We start from the raw sequence: 16,639 nt of genomic DNA on the forward strand, positions 1-16,639 counted from the left end.
TTTAGCCTTCTTTTTTATTACTGTAGACCTTAATATATAGAGCTGTGACACTGTTAGGAAACGCTTTTGTTAAGGATCCAGTAGTGCTTTTTCTGAAGGGAACTGCCCTGAAATTTAAAGTCAAGCTCAGTATTTTGAGCAATTAAAAAGTCATTCATCTTGTCTTTGTCTCCTGGAATTATGGTTTGTTTGTTTTTCCCCCGTGGTTCTTAAATATACCATTCCTGAAAGACTTTGTACAAAATTATTTAGTAAGTCATTTATTATCACCACCTAATAAACCCATTTATTAGTGATTATATATAATACTCCTGTCACTTCTACCTAGCAAGATAAAAAAAGATAGACAAGATGACTTATATATATCACTTTTTCTAAACCATAGATGACAGATTTGATAAAAATTACCAGAATAAATAATAACAATTGCCTAAAACAACATAATGAAATTAGAAAACATTCTTAGGATGAGTTAATATAATCAACACTCTTGGTTTTAGCTTAACATCTAAATTTATCATGATATTTTATGTGCTCCACCCCATATTCTCCCCCAACACTATAACTTTTTTGTCTTCCCCTTACTGAATAACATTTTTTTTCTGGGGCTATGTCAGGAGCCTGGGAAACTAAAATTAGTCACAGAGAGAAACGACAGCAGCGTAAACGTGATAAGGTGCTGACTGATTCTGGTTCATTGGATTCAACTATCCCTGGGATAGAAAATACCATCACAGTTACCACCGAGCAACTTACAACCGCATCATTTCCTGTTGGTTCCAAGAAGAATAAAGGTATATTAGTGGAACATAAGACAGTGGTACATCAAATCAAACTCCTTTTATTCGGATGTACAAAATATCATTATGTCAAAATCTGACTATTTTGAATGCTAACATCATTGTGCTGATATACCCTTCTTCATGAGAGTATTGTGAACCATGTATCGGTTTACCGAATACCAGCAGTGTTACTTGTTACGTATTGCCTAATGACTGGCCTATTAAATTAAAAATTTGCCTTTCTGCCTTGAGTCATGTGAGAAAATGATGTTGCCACTTTTCTAGTGCGTATCACTTTGCCCCAACTCCCTTGCATCTCTGTTCCTTAGAATGGATAAGACATTTATTAAATGAAATGATTTATCACCATTTTGCATGTTGAGAGCTTTCATTCCAAGATGAATCATGCATGTTCTGGTGAGTGCAGGTTGTGTCTGGATTTCTTATCACCCCACCTTTTTGAGAATATTATAGATGTTTGATAGAGCTAGACCAGAACTTCAAAGATTGAGCTAATGTTCTTTCTCTCAAGTATTAATATTTCAGATGTTCATACTATCCAATACTGGTGGCTTCTTGGTAGCCCACTCTTTAAATTACCATCATTTTTACCCTGGAGACACCAGTCTGCAAAGTGATACTGTTCAATTTGCTGGAAGGCATTGGCGTATCTTCCTTGTCTTTTTGTTAATGACCTTCCCACCTCCCCACACCTCAGTTGTTTCCAAACCATTTTCTTAGCCTTGTTACCTTTTATTTTTTGCTTGATAACTTGGTGGAATTTATTGCCATGGTACAGCAATGACTTCTGCTTACCCATTTTCACTGTTACATATTAGCTATGCTTTAGTATTTTTGTTGATTCTTTTTCGCTGTCTTGTGCATGCCATCCTTGCTAGCACAATCCTATGTCATGCTGGTTTTTTTAAACATTGTGATCATTATGCTTTTTAGTGTCAGAGAAATAGTATTTTTGTGTTATAATGTGTATTCTCACCTCTTGCCATATTTCCTAAGTCCTGGTCCCAAATACTGGCAAAGTTCTTCATAAGTTGATGTGTTTGCTTCCAGGATTGTTGAAAAGGCAGCGGGTGTTGTTGAGAGGTGGCAAAGTTGAATCCAATTACAGAGCCCAATACTGCAGTTCCTACTTAAAATAATCTTGATAACTGTTGTAGAATAGCAAACTCTGTCTGTACATAGGCAGTTTTCCAGGTTCTTTATTGGCATTTTAGTTGACTAAGAATATGGTAACCAGAAAACTCAGTTCCTTACCAACAAGTGAAATGTGTTGTAAAATTGACTTTTTTCCAGTGGAAGAATTTAGCACTTGAAGGAGCAATTCATAATAGATAATAAGTAAAAATTAATTTATGTGTTACTCCTAATTTAATGTGCATAGTGCCCTATTTAGTATTAAATAAATTTTATTTCTATTTTAACCAGGTGATTCTCATCTAAATGTTCAAGTTAGCAACTTTAAATCTGGAAAAGGAGATTCTACACTTCAGGGTGAGAGAAATTACATGTAACTTAAATTGAAGGCCCATCAAAATAGAAATTTATATACATACCTCTTTCCTCAAATGAATGACACAGAAGGAAAGAAAAAAGTCTTAAAATGATTTTTAATTAATAAAGTAACATAATCACAGTCCAGAGATTTTGGAAAATAAATAAAAAGAAAAATCACACCCACTTCTAACGATCTTTGATATGTTCTAGTCTTTTTCCCCCATATATAAAAACATTCAGTAGTCGCTTATATGCAACTTTGAATCTTGTCACCTAAGTCAGTAGAGAAGAAAGATTTTTGTTGGGCTTGGGTTTAATATAGCATATATCGGATAAAATACTTGATGCTTGTATGTTAAAAAAAAAAAAAGCTTTAGTTCCTATAATGTTTTAACTGCTTCCTTGACAGTCAAGTATCAAATATTTCACAATGGACTATAGTCTAAAGTTTTTCATTGCTTTATAAATAGAAAATATGTTTTATTACTCATTTATGATAAAGATTGAATTAAGTAGAGTGTTATGCCTGACCTGAAAACAAAAGTGTTGTAGTAAAATAAAATTGGAAATGAAAAAAGCACCTTCTTCTTTCAGGCCTTTTTTTTTTTTTTTTTGGGGGGGGGGAAATGGAATTTCACCCTTGTTGCCCAGGCTGGAGTGTAATGGCGTGGTCTTGGCTCACTGTAACCTCCACCTCCCGGGTGCAAGCAATTCTCCTGCCTCAGCCTCCCGAGTAGCAGGGATTACAGGCACCCACCACCATACCTGGCTAATTTTTGTATTTTTTAGTAGAGATGGGGTTTCACCTTGTTGGCCAAGCTGGTCTCGAACTCCTGACCTCAGGTGATCCACCCACTGCAGCCTCCCAGAGTGCTGGAATTACAGGCATCAGCCTTTTTTTTTTTTTTTTTTTTTTTTTTTCTTAAAGACAGAGTTTTGCTTGTTGTCCAGGCTGGAGTGCAATGGCACAATCTCGGCTCACTGCAACCTCCGCCTCCTGGGTTCAAACAATTCTGCTTCAGCCTCCTGAGTAGCTGGGATTACAGGCACTTGCAACTACGCCTGGCTAATTTTGTGTTTTTAGTAGAGGCAGGGTTTCACCATGTTGGCCAGGCTAGTCTTGAACCCCTGACCTCAGGTCATCTGCCTGCCCCCAGCCTCCCAAAGTGCTGGGATTACAAGTGTGAGCCACTGCGCCCAGCCTCATTTCACACTTTTCAGTGCTTGTTCTTAGCACTGTCAGCTTCCTTCATGCCCATGATTCTCAACCCTGGCTACACATTAGTTATCCAGGAAGCTTTAAAAAACAACATGTACACACATATATGTAAAAAGAAACAGGTACTTACCTATACACACACCTATGTGTATTTGTGTGTGTGTACATACATACACTCTACATACATAATGATACCTGGGCTCCACCACAAAGATTCTGATTTTAATTGGTCTGGGCTGAGGCTCCAGAGTCTATTGTTAATAAATTTTTCAGTTAATTTTAATGTGCAGCCAGGTTTTAGAATCATTGCTTGATACATAATGTAATATATATAAATAATTAAGGAAAGAACATGTAACTAAGGAAATGTCTTCATATTCTTAGTGGGTGAGTATTCAGAATATGTGTCATTTTCCTCTTTGCTCTGTTGTACTTCCTTTGAGCAAGTTATTCTGCTGTGAACAACTTTGTTAGTATCTATGTTATGTTCAAGCCTCCTGTTTTTAAATTAAGGCAATCCTTGGTGATCAAAGGATAGTAGGGGAAGTGAGTAATAAATGTAAGTCAAGCAATCATAGAAATGTGAAAATATCCCAGTTTTAAGAAGTCATGTAACTGTTTTTTAATATTCATTTTCTTTTCTTTAAGTTTCTTCAGGATTGAATGAAAACCTCACTGTCAATGGAGGAGGCTGGAATGAAAAGTCTGTAAAACTCTCCTCACAGATCAGTGCAGGTGAGGAGAAGTGGAACTCCGTTTCACCTGCTTCTGCAGGAAAGAGGAAAACTGAGCCATCTGCCTGGAGTCAAGACACTGGAGATGCTAATACAAATGGAAAAGACTGGGGAAGGAGTTGGAGTGACCGTTCAATATTTTCTGGCATTGGTAAGAAGTGTTAGAAAAATTTAACTTTATTTAAAATTACTAATCTTGTACATTTTTAATTTTTCAGAAATAGAAAAAAAAACTGAATAGAAAAATAAGTACTGCTCTGCAGAAATAATAGTAATAATTAACTCATCTCACATCCTTTTTGTAGAGCAAGGTGGGAATTAAATAAGTAAATAACATTTATCATTTACTCTTTACATAGTGCTTTCACATACTTTATCACATTTGATTATCAACATAGCTAACTGGTGTAATTATATATTCTTAGTGATGTGATACATGTAATGTGTGGGTAGACTTTTTGATTAATTTCAACAATTCTGTTGAGTCTAAATAAAAATAGTAAATGGAAGTACAGTTGATAACATCCACTTATATTTTACAGTCTGCATGGTGCCTATTTATAATTAAATTTTCCTCCGGATTTTAATATAAAGACCAGTAGTTGAGAAGTTTATTTCTGTTGAGAGCTATCAAGTTAAAAGCAACTTAATTTGTGTGTGTGTGTGTGTGTGTGTGTATTATAGAAAAGAAATCCACATTACATGTGGGAAATTGCAAAATGATAAGGAAAATCCCAAAATGCCACCTAGTGACAACCGCTGTTATATTTCTTCTCCCTCCCTTTCTCCTGCCCGCAACTGTGTATAGTGTTTTTTGTTGTTTTTTGTTTGTTTGTTTGTTTGTTTGTTTTTTTAATGGAGTCTCGCTCTGTCTCCCAGGCTGGAGTGCAGTGGCGCGATCTCAGCTCACTGCAACCTCCACCTCCCGGGTTCAAGCGATTCTCCTACCTCAGCCTCCCGAGTAGCTGGGATTATAGACATGGCGTCACCATACCTGGCTAATTTTTCTATTTTTAGTAGGGACGGGGTTTTGCCATGTTGGCAAGGCTGATCGTCAACTCCTGACCTCAGATGATCTGCCAGCCTCGGCCTCCCAAAGTGCTGGGATTTACAGGCGTGCGCCATCGCACCCGGCCTATAGTTTTGCTTTAGTATTTTTGTTTTTGATGTAATTCAAATTGAATATGCGTGTTTATGTCTCCCCTAGTCCCCACTTAACATTGTAACATAAACATTTTCCTTACTTTTTGTAAGTATATTTAATGGCCCTATAATGTTTAAGGATAGCATAACTTACTTAACTATTCCCATATTATTCAAGAAGTAATTTTCCTTTTTTTTTTGAGATGGAGTCTCACTCTGTCGCTGTCACGCTGGAGTGCAATGGCGTGATCTCGGCTCACAACACCCTCTGCCTCCTGGGTTCAAGCAGTTCTCTTGCCTCAGCCTCCCAAGTAGCTGGGATTACAGGCATACGCCACCACACTCAGCTAATTATTTTTTTGTATTTTTAGTGGAGGTGGGGTTTCACCATGTTGGCCAGGCTGGTTTCAAACTCCTGACCTCAAGTAATCCGCCCACCTCGGCCTTCTAAAGTGTTAGGATTACAGGCCACGGCGCCCAGCCAATTTTCCTTTTTTTAACCATTGTAGATAATGTTTCACGGAATATATTTGTTTGGGATTTTTTTGTTGTGGTTTTTAAGATGGAGTCTCGCTCTGTTACCCAGGCTGGAGTGCAGTGGCATGATTTCAGCTCTCTACAACCTCTGCCTCCTGGGTTCAAGCATTTCTCGTGCCTCAGCCACCCGAGTAGTTGGGATTACAGGCGCACACCACCACACTTGGCTAATTTTTGTATTTTTTTAGTAGAGATGGGGTTTCACCATGTTGGCCACACTGGTCTAGAACTCTTGACCTCAAGTTGTCTTCCTACCCCAGCCTCCCAAAGTACTGGGATTACAGGTGTGAGCCACCACACCTGGCCATGTTTTGCAGTTATTTCTTAAGGACAGAGTCTTGTGAGTGATATTGGATTAAAGGGAATATGGATGTTTGTAATGCTCTACTACATAGTGCCTAAGTATTTTCTAAGAGAGTTGTTCTAATTTATACTCAAAGCATCAGTATAAGTGCCCATTTATCATCTGCTTACCAAGGTTGGGGATTTTTTTTTTTCGCCTTTTCTAATTTGATAAGCAAAAAGTACGTAAATTATTTTGGTTAACTTTTTGGAATCACTAATGAGATTGAAAAGTTTTCCACAACTTTCTTGGTCATTTCTTTTTTTGTTTGCTTGTTTGTTTGTTTGAGACGGAGTCTCGCTCTGTCGCCCAGGCTGGAGTGCAGTGCAATCTCAGCTCACTGCAACCTCCACCTCTCAGGTTCAAGTGATTCTCCTGCCTCAGCCTCCTGAGTAGCTGGGATTACAGGGGCCTGTCACCACAACCGGCTAATTTTTGTACTTTTAGTAGAGACAGGCCATGTTGGCCAGGCTGGTCTCAAACTCCTGACCTCATGATTCACCTATCTTGGCCTCCCAAAGTACTGGGATGACAGGCGTGAGCCACCATGCCCGGCCGTTTCTTGGTCATTTCTATTTCTTTTATGAATTGTCTGTTCTTGTTATTTTCCCATTTGTCTAATGAGCTCTTCATGTTTTTTTGTTTTGTTTTGTTTTTAATTTTTTGAGACAGGGTCGTACTCTGTTGTCCAGGCTGGAGTGCAGTGGTGTGATCATTGCTCACTGCAGCCTCGACTTCCAGGGCTCAAAAGATCTTCCTGCCTTAGCCTTCTTAGTAGCTGGGACCACAGGCATGTGCCACCACACCTGGCTAATTTTGGTATTTTTTTGTAGAGACAGTTTCGCCATGTTGCCCTGGCTGGTCGCAAACTCTTGGGCTCAAGTGATCCACCTGCCTCGGCTTCTCACAGTGCTGGGATTACAGATGTGGGCCACCACATCTGCCTACTGTTTTATTTTTTAAATCTAGTTATACTTTCTTGTGCATTAAACATATGATTTTTTCTCTTGTGCTTATGGCAGATATTTTTATCTGCTCTAATTTGAGGGAGCAATAGATACTAGAAACTTTTTAGTTTTAGTATGTAAGTAGAAAAATATTTCTTCCTTTGTTGTTAGGCTTTTTCTGGGACTTTTTTTTTTTTTTTTGAGATGGAGTTTTGCTCTTGTTGCCTAGGCTGGAGTGCAATGGCACGATCTCGGCTCACCACAACCACTGCCTCTCGGGTTCAAGCAATTCTCCTGCCTCAGCCTCCTGAGTAGCTGGGATTACAGGCATGTGCCACCACGCCTGACTAATTTTGTATTTTTAGTAGAGATGGGGTTTCTCCATGTTGGTCAGGCTGGTCTCGAACTCCCAGTCTCAGGTGATCCACCTGCCTTGGCCTCCCAAAGTACTGGGATTACAGGTGTGAGCCACCAACACTGGCCCCTCTCTTTTAAAGCTAACACCCTCAAAAATCAAACACCAGATCATTTAATTATATTGTTTTTAAGCTTGCTCTCCCTTCCTCCCCATTATATTGAAAAATTGTGTAGAGGTATCACAACTTGTTTGAAAAAGACATTCCCTTGCCTGGGCATGGTGGCTCATGTCTGTAATCCTGGCACTTTGCAGGGCTGAGGCTGGCAGATCGCCTGAGCCCAGGAGTTCCAAGACCAGCCTGGGCAACATGGTGAAACCTTGTCTGTACTAAAATACAAAAAAATCGCTGGGCATGGTGGCACGTGCCTGTAATCCCAGCTACTCGGGAGGCCGAGACAGGACAATTGCTTAAACCTGGGAAGCGGAGATTGCAGTGAGCCAAGGTCGAGCCACTGCACTCCAGCCTTGGCAACAGAGCGAGACTCCCTCTCAAAAAGAAAAAAAAAAAGACCTTCCCTAAATTCCCACTCTCATTTTTAGCAGAGAAGAAAGCATTAATTTCTGTGCTATAAAGCATCCTTTCATATTTGGTAAAAGAAATGGTTGAATTTTGTGGAGTAATGTTAGGAACCGTGTGACCTTTTGGGATATTTACAATTTGCAATTTGCTGCTGCCTTTTTTTTTTTTTTCTTTAAGATGGAGGCTTGCTCTGTCACCCAGGCTGGACTGCAGTGGCACAATCTTGGCTCACTGCAACCTCACGTCCTGGGTCCCAGTTCAAGCAATTCTCCTGCCTCAGCCTCCTGAGTAGCTGGGATTACAGGCACGTGTCACCATGCCCAGCTAATTTTTGTATTTTTAGGAGAAATAGGCTCTCACCATGTTGGCCAGGCTGGTCTTGAACTCCTGACCTCGTAATCTGCCCGCCTCAGCCCCCCAAAATGCTGGGTTTAGAGGCATGAGCCACTCCGCCCAGCCTACAATTTACTTGTAAAAGTTATATAGCATTTCATATTTAGGACATAAATTAGATGGTATTTGCTTAATGTTGTTACAGATAATATTAAACAGCAAATTAGAGTTCCTGCCTAGATAGACTAGGACTTTTATTGAAAATGAAAGGGAACTATATTAAATTAGATTTGTAATGGGTCACTGGAAAGAGACAGATGTGACTCGTCTCATGGAGGTTTACGTTCTTTAAAATAAGAAATGTCTTGAAAATATTGAGAAAGTAGCATGGTATAGAGGAGTGAACAGGGACTGGTTCAGACAGATCTATTAGGTATTAATCTCTATTCTTCTACATGATAGCTTTTATGGACATTCAGGCTAGTTATTTAACCTGTATGAACCTCATACTTATGTAATTGTGAGGATTTGTTGTAATGAAAGTCAAGTACCAAGTTCAGTGCTATCCCAAAGTAGTTGCTTAATTATGATAAATAATGCAGCTTGGTATAGTGGAAAAGAGCATAGGCTTTGGGAATTGACTTAAGCTGCATTCGTGGCTCAGCTGTTTTCTAGCTATCAGCAAGTCACTTAATTGCTCCAAAACTGCCTAGCAAAGTTTCTGTAAGGATTAGAAGTGGTTGGTGTAAGGGGCCCAGCTACGTAATAAATATTCAGTAAATAGTAGCTATTACTATATTAAGTGGTTCTCATTTCTAAGGTTATCTTTAAATAGTCTCATAGTTTTAAATCTTTACATATCTTTCAAGTCTGATGCAAGTTGAAGGTTCCAAGTGATGTTTTTTATTTTAACAGCTGCTTGGTCTAGTGTGGATAGGGGAATGAATACCTCTGAACAGAATTCTGCTTCTTTTGCATCTCTCACACTTAACTCTGCTGTTTCTGGTATGTGAAAAACAGTCTTTTGTTCAGCTAACAAAAACATTTGTTTAATTTTAGTGCTTGTTATTTGAAGAACTAATCAACATCAAGTACTGCTATCAATATAAATAGCAGGTATTATAAAGTGGCAGAGGCCTTTACAACAGGAAGAGAAGACCTAAATTCTTATGTGCAAATGGCTTAATTCCCCTCTCTAGGGGAGTAAGGATTCTGTAGCTTGAGATCACTGACAGTGTATTGGCACACAGACAAATACACATGCAAGGCCTTCCATTCAGGTTCATATTCTTCTGTTGCTAATGTAGTCCTGCCATACTTTTAGTTACAATTTGACATTTTACTTCTGTTCACCGTTACTCATCATGAGTTTAAAACTAACCCTTTCAGGTTATGGATTCCCACGTAATAACTATAAGTATCTGTAGATTTATAAAATACATGATTACTAATAAACTACTGTTAATTCTGCATTACTTAAATGGATATATGTTTTATTAATCATATAGAAACTACATGTATTTAACAAATATTACATAAATATGGGAGGCCAGGTGTGGTGGCTCACATCTCTAATCCCAGCACGTAGCGAGGCTGAGGTGGGAAGATCACTTGAGCCTAGGAGTTCAAGACCAGCCTGGGCAACTACATCACCACATAAAGTTAAAAAATTAGCCAGGCATGGTGGTATTTGCCTGTGGTCCCAGCTACTCAGGAGGCTGTGGTGGGAGGATTGCATTAGTCCAGGAGGTTGAAGCTACAATGAGCAATGAGTCATGATTGCTCCACTGCACTCCAGACTGGGTGACAGAGTGAGACTCTGTCTCAAGAAAAAAAAAAAAATATATATATATATATAATATATATATAAAATATATATATATAATATATATAAAATATATATATATAATATATATATAAAATATATATATATAAAATATATATAAAATATATATATAATATATATATAAAATATATAAAATATATATATAATATATATATAAAATATATATATATAATATATATATATAATATATATATAATATATATATAAAATATATATATAATATATATATAAAATATATATATAAAATATATATATATAATATATATATAAAATATATATATAAAATATATATATATAATATAATTTTTTTGTGTGTGTGGACCCAGTTTACTAATTTTGTAGTTCCGCAGTGTCTGGAATCACTAACCTAGAAAGGGGGTCAGCAAACTTTTTGTATAAAGGGACAGATAGTAAACATTTTAGGCATTGTGGGCCATGCAGCCTCTGTTGCAGTTACTCAACCCTGCTGTTGTAACAGGAAAGCAACCTGAGACAGTAAGCAAATGACTTTCTGGTTCCAAAATATTATTATTTCGGTTTTTGTTTTTGTTTTTTTGAGACGGAGTCTTGCTTTGTTGCCGGGCTGGAGTGCAGTGGCGCAATCTCGGCTCACGGCAACCTCCGCCTCCCTGGTTCAAACGATTCTCCTGCCTCAGCATCCCATGTATCTGGTACTGCAGGCACGTGCCACCACACCCGGCTAATTTTTTGTATTTTTAGTAGAGACAGCGTTTTACCGTGTTAGCCAGGATGGTCTGCATCTCTTTACCTCGTGATCCACCTGCCTTGGCCTCCCAAAGTGCTGGGATTACAGGCATGAGCCACCGCACCTGGCCTGATTTTTTTTTTTAACCATTTAAAAATGTAAGACCTATTCTTGGCTCATGGACCATATAAAAACCGGATGGTTGGATTTGGTCTGTGAGTCATAGTTTGCTAAACTCTGGTCTCATAGACTACATTTCATTTCCAGAGGTACAAGTTTATTGCTTCCTCATTTGGTGACTCTGTACAACACACATGCTATTCCCTTCATATATGCAGAGAAAGCCGTGTGGGCTGCCAAAGGAATAGCACCAGTGTTACAGTACTGCTTCTAAGCAGCTAATATATTAATACATGTGAATTTTATAGGGTTACTCTGTTTATAGGGTTACTCTGTTAAAGTTTACATTAAAATATACATATTAAACATACATATAGAGAGAGTATATCAAGCAGATAATATATTAGTGGAATGCTGCTGGTAAGATCATCTGTAACCAAGAAGAAATTTATAAATTAGTAGTAAGGACTCATGTGGGAGGACATGATTGTATGTAACACTTTTATACTAACCAAGTATCTTTTCTTCCTAACCATTTCTTTATACAGTGGCTCTGAATCCAAAATACATATCAGAGTCATCTAAGGACTCCAGTACACATGTAAATTCCAATTCAGAAGGGGTGTATGTGTGTGTGCGCACGCCTGATGGAAAACCACTGCTTTACATTTACATCCTAAAGTGAATTTATATCTATAAAGCAAGGGTTTGACCTGGCATCAGTGAACTCATATGCCCCCAAAACTATATGCAGAATTTTGTGTTAAGCTCTGGATAGTAGACTGCCACAGCTTTCATCAGGTTCCTAAAAGACTATGTGAACCCACTCTCACCCGACCTACTCCCCTCACCTGAAAAAAAACAAAAACAGACAAAACTTATGAGATAATATTTTGTTTTCTTTAAATGCACTTGAACTTAGTCTCTAGACCTCCTGCAACTCTTCTTGTCTCTTTGGCTTCTCTCTGCCTCACCTCTCTAGATAACCACCTATTTCTCTAATGTTTCTTAGCCAAAAGATGCTAGCTAACTCAGACATTTTCTAGTTCCCTCTTTCAAGGTTCTGAGGATACATAGCCCTGAAACATCCAGGACTAAAATGATCAATGGCAGAGATTTCTATTGTGTTTTATTTTCCATTAAGAAGAAGGAAAAAACAACTTTTTTTGACTTCTTGAAATTTGTAGGCAGGGCACAGTGGTTTATGCCTGTAATCCCAGCACTTTGGGAGGCAGAGGAGGATCCCTGTAGACCAGGAGTTCAGGACCAGCCTGGGCAACACAGGGAAGACCCTATCTCTATGAAAAAATTTTAAAAAATAAGCCAGGAGACGAGGCATGGTGGTTTATGCCTGTAATCCCAGCACTTTGGGAGGCTGAGGCTGGAGGATCACTTAAGCCTAGGAGTTCAAGACCAGCCTGGGCAACATGGTGTAACACCCCATCTCTACAAAAAATACAAAAATTAGCTGGGTATGGTAATGTGTGCCTGTAGTCCCAGCTACTTGGGAGGCTGAGGTAGGTGAATTGCTTGAGCCGAGGAGGCAGAAATTGCAGTGAGCCGAGACTGTGCCACTACACTCCAGCCTGGGCAACAAAGTGAGACTCTGTCTCAAAAAAAGAAAAAAGAAAAAAAGCCCAGCATGGTGGTACAAGCCTGCGGTTCCAGCTGAGGTAGGAGGATCTCTTGAGCCTGCGAGGTTGAGGCTGCAGTGAACCACGATCATGCCACTGCACTTCAGCCTGGGTGACAGAGTGAGATCCTATCTCAAAAAAAAAAAAAAAAAAGAAATTTATAGGTAACTTACCAGTTGGTGTATAATACAAAACACAAAATCTAATGGATTGGTGCTAGGGAAAACATAGATTTCTGATCATTGAATTAGATCAAGTGATTATCATAGTTAATCTAAAATTACCCTCAATTCTACTTTTCCTTTTAACTTAATTCTTTTTCTAATGTCTGAATTTTTCCTTTTAGGAGAAATTTTAAAAATAAAGTCTCCGTGTCAAAGTATAGAACTATTGTTATGAAACATCATTAGGAAATTCCATTTTTAATTTTATTGCATTCGTTTTTCATTTAAGGGTCTACTGCTGAGCCAGTTTCTCAGTCTACCACTTCTGATTATCAGTGGGATGTTAGCCGTAATCAACCCTATATCGATGATGAATGGTCTGGGTTAAGTATGTCCTTTTAAAAATTATCAGTTATTTTTTTCAGAGTTTTCTTTCTAGCACCCTGAATTCATGCTTTATGTTTTAATTTTAATTCTAATTTCTCACCTTTAAAGGTCATAAGAATATAATTTAATACCAAATGTACTACTTGAAACCTGATTATTGAATACCTGTAGAATTAAAACTGAATTTTCGTAATTGAGGCAATATTTAAACATAAAGTTTTCTTCTAGTTGCTCTGTAGTATTTCTAGTTTTTAAATTTTTTGTTTTAAATGAATGTCTGTTTCTCCTCCTAGGTAGTATAATAGACTGAATTAAATATACAGAAATGGCTTTGTATTTGTGAAGTATACACACATTTTTGTGCTGGTAGAAAACTACTTTCTTAACCCAGTTGCCAGTAGAAGTTTAGTTAAAGGAAGACATTTTAGAAGGGAAGAATATGGTTTGTATGTTCGGAAAGCTCATGCCGTCTTCATTTAAAAAAAGAAAATTATGAGTTTTTTTTCCTCACAAACCTAAATCTCAAAATGTACTTTCTCTGAATTTTTATTTCACATCCTTTTTTACTATTTACTGTTTTCTACTGTTAGCACTTATATGTTCCCTGTGGGGTTTTCCACCATTTTTAAGCATATGTTTTCCTTCTCCAAGTAGAGTTAAGAACTCTCTGAAAATGGGGACTAGCACTCTTCCATACACTCAGGACCTAGTGCAAGCCTTTATACATAGGTGTTCGGTGGTAATAATAATGACAATAAAAACAGTGGACTATGTGCCAGGCACTGGTCTTAGTCTTTTGGATTTTATTATCTCATTTAATGCTTAAAACATTTCTGTGTGGTAGGTTTTATTTGTTTCCACACTTTCCAGATGAAAAAGTTGTGACAAGGGAAAGTTATCTAGCTTTTCCCAGGCCACACAGTTAGTTAAATGGAGGAGGGTGGTATTCATACCTTGCTAGTCTGGCTCCAGAGTTCATGCTCTTAACCACTATCTGGTACAGCCTTGGTGATGATAGTAATCATCAAGGTAAGCTGGCGACACAGTGGTTAAAGCACAGTTCTTACAGATTAAGGGAGATGAGGAGAGAAAGATCAGGGAGGACCATATTGTGAAATGCATGCCTTGAATTGCTGGCTAAAGGTTAGGGGGCTTGGGGTTGTCAGTACTAGCTTAGACAGTAGATATGAATTTTAGTCCCGACTCTAAAATGTAGTAGTACCTCATATGGTTAGGGCTTTGTCACTTGTCTGGGAGCTGTAAAATCGAGCAAATAATGTGTCATATCTGTTTTCATAGGTTGTTGTGAGGCTTTAATGAGATAATGGGTGAACATGAAAGCTCTCTAAATTAGTCATCTCTCAGTATCCATGGGGGGTTGATTCCAGGACCCCCCTCAGGTACCAAAATCCCCAGGTGCTGAAGTCTCCTATGATAAAATGGCATAGTATTTCCATATAACCTACATATGTCTTCCCATATATTTTAAATTATCTCTTGATTACTTGTAGTAACTAATACAGTGTAAATAGTTGTTATACTGTATTGTTTAGGGAATAATGACAAGAAAAAAAGTGTGTACATATTCAGTACAGACACAGTTCATTCATTTTTTTTCCTGAATATTTTTGAACCCACGAATGGAAAACCCATGGATACGCAGGGCTGACTGTGTATGAAGTATTTAAATCCAAGGTTTTACAAGGATGTGAAAGCACTATTTTGGGGGAAAAAAATAAACAGTATATTTGTGCTTTAGGAAGAATTATCAGCTATATGCAGAATAGAATTGAGGATGATTATAACAATGATAGGAGTGACTATAGGAAAATAGCAGTAAGGTATCTTGGGCTGCTGTGGGTTGAGGCAGAGGAAAATTGAGTGGACAGGTCTCCAGGCTTTCCTGCTTGGACAGAATAGATACACTTTTTATTTTATCCATATTAAGATACTTTGAATATGAAAAACATGATTAGCTGCTAAAATAAAAGATTTTTAAAACATGTATCCACAGGATTCTATACTTAATCAAAGTAATATGTATCAGAAACACCATCTTCCTCAAGTTTGTTATGCTGTATTGGCAGTCTTTTTAAGTCCAGAGTTTCTCTTTAACATTTTCTCTGTAAACTTTATTTTCTGTGTCACCATCTTTAATGCAGCTCTATTTTTGGTGCTCAGTGAATTTAATTATTACTTCTGAATTTCTAAAATGAATGATTTAGTATTTTAGATTACAAATCCACAAATATATTACATTAGATTTACATTTACAGTATGATATAATTAACATATCGGCCCTCCAGTTTGAAGACATACATTAATCTATTACTATCTTGACCATAAAGGAACAGCATTATTGTAACCCATGTAAAAAGTCAGATGTTGAATAGAACTTTTTCTTGGCACACAGGGGTGAATGAATTCGCTTCAGCATAATGGAGTGGTTGAGAGCATGAGCTTTCAGGACAGACTACCTGGGTTTCAATCTTAACTTCCCTGCCTTTGCCCTTATGCAGGTTACATGATTATTCTATGCCTCAATTTCCTTCTCTGTAAAAATAATTCCTCCCAAACAGTACGGCTGAGAAGATTAAATGAGTTAATACATATAAAGCTCTTAGAACACTGCCTCACATATAGTAAATATGCAGTAAGTACTGCTGTTGGTATCCTTCTAGTGGCAAAATTAGTCTACCCAATGTGGTTAACTAACCCAATGTTGTTAACACTGGAGAATGTCTAACATAATTGTTTTCTTTTATTAAAAAGTTATTAAAGTTTACATTGAATTAAGTTCTGACAAGAAACAGCTGACAACCAAATAAAGACCAGCAATGAGATGCTTAAACCTAAAACATTATTCCATAAGTGAATTAAATGGAGAGACAAATTCCTTACCCTTTTGAAAAGAAAACCAGTATGGCTCTTTGAAAAGAATTAAGTTCTGACAAGAAACAGCTGACAACCAAATAAAGACCAGCGAAGAGATACTTAAACCTAAAATGTTATTCCATAAGCAAATTAAATGAAGAGACAAATTCCTTACCCTTTTGAAAAGAAAACCAGTATGGCTCTTTGAAAAGACACTGGCAGACTAATGGAAAACTTTAGCGATAAGAAATTATAATTGGAGCAAACTATACTGTGAATCATTTTTAAGGGAACTATGTCTAAGAAGTTTTTTGGTACATTAGGCCTATGAATCTTAAGAATTAGTTACCCAGGCCGGTGCCATGGCTCACACTTGTAATCCCAGCACTTTGGGAAGCCAAGGTGCAAGGATTTCTT

General features: G+C 37.6%; 1 protein-coding gene across 10 annotated transcripts in view; it reads left to right on the forward strand.

The window, feature by feature from the left end:
- The window catches only part of MTDH (metadherin), an 82,900-nt gene that overhangs the window by 43,275 nt on the left and 22,986 nt on the right, over positions 1-16,639 (forward strand). For 2 of the 10 annotated variants that reach the window (XM_016959711.4, XM_016959714.4), the window contains exons 4-8: positions 618-794; positions 2,229-2,294; positions 4,165-4,401; positions 9,407-9,496; positions 13,251-13,349. In XM_016959711.4, the coding sequence (XP_016815200.1) occupies positions 618-794; positions 2,229-2,294; positions 4,165-4,401; positions 9,407-9,496; positions 13,251-13,349 (669 nt within the window). The remainder of the gene's footprint in view (positions 1-617; positions 795-2,228; positions 2,295-4,164; positions 4,402-9,406; positions 9,497-13,250; positions 13,350-16,639) is intronic. The other 8 variants (XM_001147548.6, XM_009455693.5, XM_009455692.5 and 5 more) reach the window with 6 other exon arrangements.

Source organism: Pan troglodytes, chromosome 7 (assembly GCF_028858775.2).
Source record: "Pan troglodytes isolate AG18354 chromosome 7, NHGRI_mPanTro3-v2.0_pri, whole genome shotgun sequence".
NCBI classification, from domain to species: Eukaryota; Metazoa; Chordata; class Mammalia; order Primates; family Hominidae; genus Pan; species Pan troglodytes.